The sequence below is a fragment of the Acyrthosiphon pisum genome, chromosome A1 (assembly GCF_005508785.2).
Source record: "Acyrthosiphon pisum isolate AL4f chromosome A1, pea_aphid_22Mar2018_4r6ur, whole genome shotgun sequence".
Lineage (NCBI taxonomy): Eukaryota > Metazoa > Arthropoda > Insecta > Hemiptera > Aphididae > Acyrthosiphon > Acyrthosiphon pisum.
Window position 1 is genome coordinate 149,418,582 of NC_042494.1, and position 5,643 is coordinate 149,424,224.

Consider the following 5,643-nt stretch of genomic DNA (forward strand, 5'->3'; position numbering starts at 1 on the left):
CCCCCCCCAATTTACGCCTATGGTCTCAAACTTAGCCTACGTCTAAAATATTAAAAATACATAATATAAGCACATTTTTTTTTATAAGCATTTAAAGCTTGACAACATTTATCAAATTTAAAATTTAATAATTATTTTGTAGTTAAAAATTTATAAAATGTTCAACTTTTATAGCTAAGGATTGAAAATTTAAAACGAGGTTCCACGTAAATAGGTAAATATATAAATTACTTTATTCATAATAATATCATCAAATATACTTAGTAATATCATAGGCTGATTGACCGTTTTAGCTCAGAATCTTTTTTCTTATATAATGATATTATATCATTGAATTTGTGATATGTGAATTGTTGATATCATGTGTAATCAATGCTGTAACATGCTGAGGGTTAATGAAATTATTAAACAATATTTTTGAAAAAAATCACACGTTATTGTAAAACAAATATTCTTTTCTTTGCTCAAACTTCAAAATCTCAAAGGTTCATAAGAATCTATATCCCATATTACCCGTGGTTAGGCCCCTTACTGGGGTGCCAAATTTTGTTTGCACCAGGGCGCAAAATGTCTAAATGCAGTAGGTACTGGCAGTGAGTGGTAGTGGTTGAAATGTTCAATATTTTATCGCGGAGCGACGAAAGACGCATCACTACATCAGCAACCTTTGTATAACCAAAGGTACGTAAATACTAAAGTACATATTAAAATATTATGTATTTATTTGTTTATATTTGTGCATGCATTTTATACACAGTAAACGTATTAAACAATATTAAGCAAAGTACCTATTATTTTTTTTGTTTCACCCATGTATCTAATCTAATCTGTGCTTACTCAGTTATAGGTACCTACCTACTGCACATATCACAATGGTGGTATTGAGAGCTGGTGCAGTGTTGTTAATGTGATACAAATTTTTGGGTTGTAAATAAGAATAACTATAATAGCCAATTATACTCATATGAATAGGTAAAGATATTATGAACAAACATTTCATCCCCCTCACATTCCAACACCGACATGACAAAATTACGATTTTATACCTACATATAACACGTTACCTACAAGTAGTATAATCACAGAATATACTGTTGTTGTACACGACACGGTGTAGTGAGAACCTAAAGGTCATATAATGGTCATTACCTTTATGAGATTTTCAAAGGTAGATTGTCTTTCTATCTTATCACTTATCAGTAAACAGATAACAAAAAGACAATAACAAAAAATATTATTGTACATTTTAATTACATATTTATCTGTTCAAAATTCAAATCATGGATGGATTCTGGGCAATAAATAAATTATTATTAACTAATATTTAATAACTATTATCTACGCATTGAACGTTAAAATAATTCAAACACGTTTTATTATAGCCTATAATTCAGGATCAACAAACTATACATAAATATATATATCTAAATGTTGGTAATATCTTAAAGTTTACACATTACATTAACTCCTATTTACCTCTATAAGATAATTAAAAAAAATAATAATTTATTAATCTAAAATAAATATAATAACACTAAACTATTAAAACTAAACTATTCAAATATTTTGATAAATATCAAATATACAATATACAATTACTACCTATGTATTATATGCTCTTAAACCCTACCTATAGTATAGTATTTATAAATATTTATTAGGTATGTATTGCATTATTTTTTATATGTTGCATGAATCCATGTGCCCACAAAGGTACCTACTTATGTTGAAAGTTTTGAAAACATTGTTATTTTTGTTGATATTATATTAATAATATAGTTACCTACTATCTTCAGTACTTTAATACATTTTTCTTTTGTTTACAGTAATTAACATGTTAAAAATATGTAAATAACATCTAATCTATTCACAAGATTAAAAATCATTAGCATGTCATTATAATAGATTATTTTTAACTCTTAAAATTTTAATCTGCATGTTAATAATACCACATACCTTTATCTTATAATATTTTAAATGAGATATAACAATGATCATAGGTAGGTTATGAATTACTATAATTTTTTAAATACATAATATTCAAAGCTATTTTATCTAAGTAATGAAACAATAATATACAGTGTTTTAAACAACTTGTGTTAGGTAGGTAGAACATAACTATTTATAAAGATAATTTGCCTTATCAGGTTATCAAATATTAAATGCAACCAACTACTTGACCTCAGTAATTTACTTTAATGATGATTAATATGTGGTAGGCACCTAGTATCTTTTTATTTTCTTAAATTTAATTTTGACTGTCAACAATAATTATAATATCATTTAATTAAATTTATTTTTGAATTATTTTAGTTAAGTATTTTGTTTCAACATGACGTGGAAAACCATTTCTTTGTGCTTGTGCATTTATGGTGTTTTAAAAGAGTTCCGTCCATCAGAATCTTATTTTATTCCTTATTTACTAAGTCCAAGGATGAATTTTACTGAAGAACAGGTATGAATTTTTTATAAATATTAAAACAAAACTAAGTTCCTACATTAAGAATATAAATATTTTTTTATTGTTAATTTTAAACCATATAGGTAAAAACTATTTAACCAATAATATAAAATACATTTTATATATTAATACAATTTTAAAATTAAATGAACAAACATTTCAAAATTTAAATAAAATTTACTTTATTTAATACAAAAAAATAATTTGTTATGTAGTTATTAATTAATTTAAAAAAATGAATAAATCTAGGATGTACCCATACAATTTTTTAACTCTCATTAAACCATAATAAAACCATTATCTTTAAATGTTGTGTTTTTATTCTGTATGATTAAGGTAACTAATTGCAAGTTTTAAAACAAGTTACATGGACCAAATTGTTGATTTATTTTTTTAAATACCTATTTGAATACAAAATTAAATTAAAGTATTATTAATATTGAATTGTGTATTTGCATGTGCTAGGCAGGGGCGTCATTTCAACTTTATTTTTGTTGGTGCGAAAATGTTTGCAGGCCATTCAAATCATTGCCAGTCCACATAGAAAACATAGAAATATTTTTTTTTTTTGGGGGGGGGGGGGGTCAAGTAGGGACAAAAACTGTAGAATATTTGTTTAGTTTATTTAATATGTCACTTAAATTAATATGAAAATAACACAATAATATTACTATTTATGACAAAATATGTGTAGGTACTTTTAATGTAGGTATTTATTTTATATTGTGGATCCCAGTGTACAGTGGTATTTACACTTGGTAAATAAATGTATGGGTATTAAACACCTTTATAATAAAATACCTAACCGAATGTCCAAATCTAACTTTCACATTTTTTCTCCTCGCATACTCAAAAAATATAATATAGATAGCTTTATACAACTAGAAATTTATTCTATGGGTACCCTTCGGTCTTCTTCACAATGTTTATGTTATAATTTTATCAATTATAATAATGTGGGACCACAAAACTACATTATTGGAAATTAAACATGAGTACAAATACTGCAAATAGTATAATACACTTTTTTTAATCTTGAAAAAATATAAAATATAATATATAATATAAAACATTAAAATACTTAGGTATATCGGCGCTTGCATTTATTGTTGGCGGGCCAATGAAGGCGTTTTAAAAAAAAGTTGGTGCAAATGTACACCCTGCACCCCCCCCCCCCCCCCAAATGACGCCCCTGGTGCTAGGCACAAGAACAAGTTGGAAAACATTGGTTAGGATATTCATTCGCGTTGTGTATTGTGACACCCAGTTGAAATGAAAATAAAAATTTATTTAACCACACATTTCATAATAGACTTGTTTTTTACTGAAATGTAGGTATTATTTAATCTATTTAATATTTATTTAAGATTCAAAAGAAAAAATTAGATATGCCATATGGGTATTAATAATTATTATTTATTATCCCATTATCATAATTAAACATTTTAATATTCAATTTCAGGTTAATAATGAAATACTTTCTATTGGTGTTTATGCTTCAATGATATTTATGATTTTTGTTTCTTTAACAACTGACTGGTTGAGGTATAAAATTGTAATTGTTATCCAAGCGTTATGCGGTGTTTGTATTTATGCTCTGTTATCTTTATTTACAAGTTTTACATCTATTGTTGTAAGTATTGTTACTATTATTTCAAATGTAAAATAATAAATAATATATTTTATTGGTTTTTAAATTTAAATAACTTATTATTTTTAGGTAGTTGAAATTTTGTATGGTTTGTTTGTTGCTACAGAAGTTGCATACTACACATATACATATTCTGTTGTGAATGTGAAATATTATCAGAAAGTTACCAGTTACACAAGAGCTGCCCATCTTATAGGACGTTTTTTTTCAGGGTTTCTTTCTCAAGTGTTTATTTCAACCAAATTAGTTGATACATATCAATTAAATTTCCTCACATTAGGAAGTTAGTGTGTTTATAACATTATATTGAAGATGTGATAGAATGGTGTATTATCTATTTATATATATTCATAATAATGCTCAGGTCTGACAGCTGCAATGATGTGGACTATAACATTACCAGCCGTAAAAAGAAGTGAGCCTAAGTCTGAAACTCAGAAAATGAATGTAATAGATAGAGCATTAGAAACAAAATTAGAAGATGAAGATAATGATTTAGCTGAAAATAGTACAGAAGTAAATAGGAGTTAAAAAATAATTAAGAAATAAAACATTTGTATACCTACTTATATTTATTTTATTTTTAGCATAGCAAGATGTCATGGAAATATCTTAAATCCATGTGTAAAGAGTATAAGAGTTTGTATATTTTGAAATGGTCATTTTGGGTGATAACTGCAACTTGTTGTTTTAATCAAGTATAAAAAAGTATAACTAAAAAATAATTTATGTATGATTATGGTTATAAAGTGTCTTACTAGGTTTTGTATTATATTCAATCATTGTGGGAATCTTTGAGCAATGATGAATGCCTTCAGAGTAGTATTAATAATTGTACTAAAACTTCAGAATGGAATGGAGCTGTTGATGCTGTTTATACAATAATAGGTAAGATTCATACTGACTTTAATATCTAAATTATAACAAAACAGTGGTCTAATTTGGTCATGCTTGTGAGGCCCACAATTCAAACATTTACCTCCATTTAAATTTTCAAAAATCCCTTGGGAGCTAAACTGAATTGTTATGCCGTATTTCAATATATTTATTGCTAACAATTGCAAGATACTACTCTACAAACATTCTCAACCATCTGGGTAGGTATTTTAGATTGAACGGGTGATATGTTTTGGGTACCTAATTGCTTAAGAGTATAAAAGCCTAATAGTTACGTTCAACTGTTTATTTGTTTAATATACTTTAATATAGTATGTAGGTTGGCGGGCGCGTACTGGGTCCATTTTCCCTACTGGGAAACTGAATATAATTAGGGCTCACTTCATAGGCAGAGATTTAGGGGAATTATTTTAATTGAATAACTGAAAAGAGAAAATACATAAAGGACAGATAAAGAAATTTCGTTGGTTAGTTTTAGTTACTGGTAAATACAACTTTTGGTGTAATTCTGTACTAGGTTTGATTATAATATACAATTCGTATATTCATTGAAAAAACCAATAATTTTTATTTATACTTCTAGTGAATACTATAACAAGAAAAGCGGTATGCGGAAACACAGTTAGGTTAAGTT

The 5,643-nt window shown here is 26.6% G+C and overlaps 1 protein-coding gene across 5 annotated transcripts in view; it reads left to right on the forward strand.

Moving 5' to 3' along the window:
* The first annotated feature begins 376 nt into the window (after nt 1-376).
* LOC100165696 (folate transporter 1) overlaps nt 377-5,643 on the forward strand; it is a 9,128-nt gene continuing 3,861 nt past the window's right edge. The window contains exons 1-8 of one of the 5 annotated variants that reach the window (XM_003244999.4): nt 377-681; nt 842-972; nt 2,314-2,455; nt 3,924-4,094; nt 4,182-4,395; nt 4,477-4,628; nt 4,700-4,810; nt 4,874-5,000. In XM_003244999.4, coding sequence (XP_003245047.1) covers nt 2,333-2,455; nt 3,924-4,094; nt 4,182-4,395; nt 4,477-4,628; nt 4,700-4,810; nt 4,874-5,000 — 898 coding nt within the window. In that variant the 5' untranslated portion in view covers nt 377-681; nt 842-972; nt 2,314-2,332. Of the gene's footprint in view, nt 682-841; nt 973-1,411; nt 1,431-2,102; nt 2,456-3,923; nt 4,095-4,181; nt 4,396-4,476; nt 4,629-4,699; nt 4,811-4,873; nt 5,001-5,643 lie in introns of those variants that run through there. The other 4 variants (XM_008185601.3, XM_008185602.3, XM_016805005.2 and 1 more) reach the window with 4 other exon arrangements.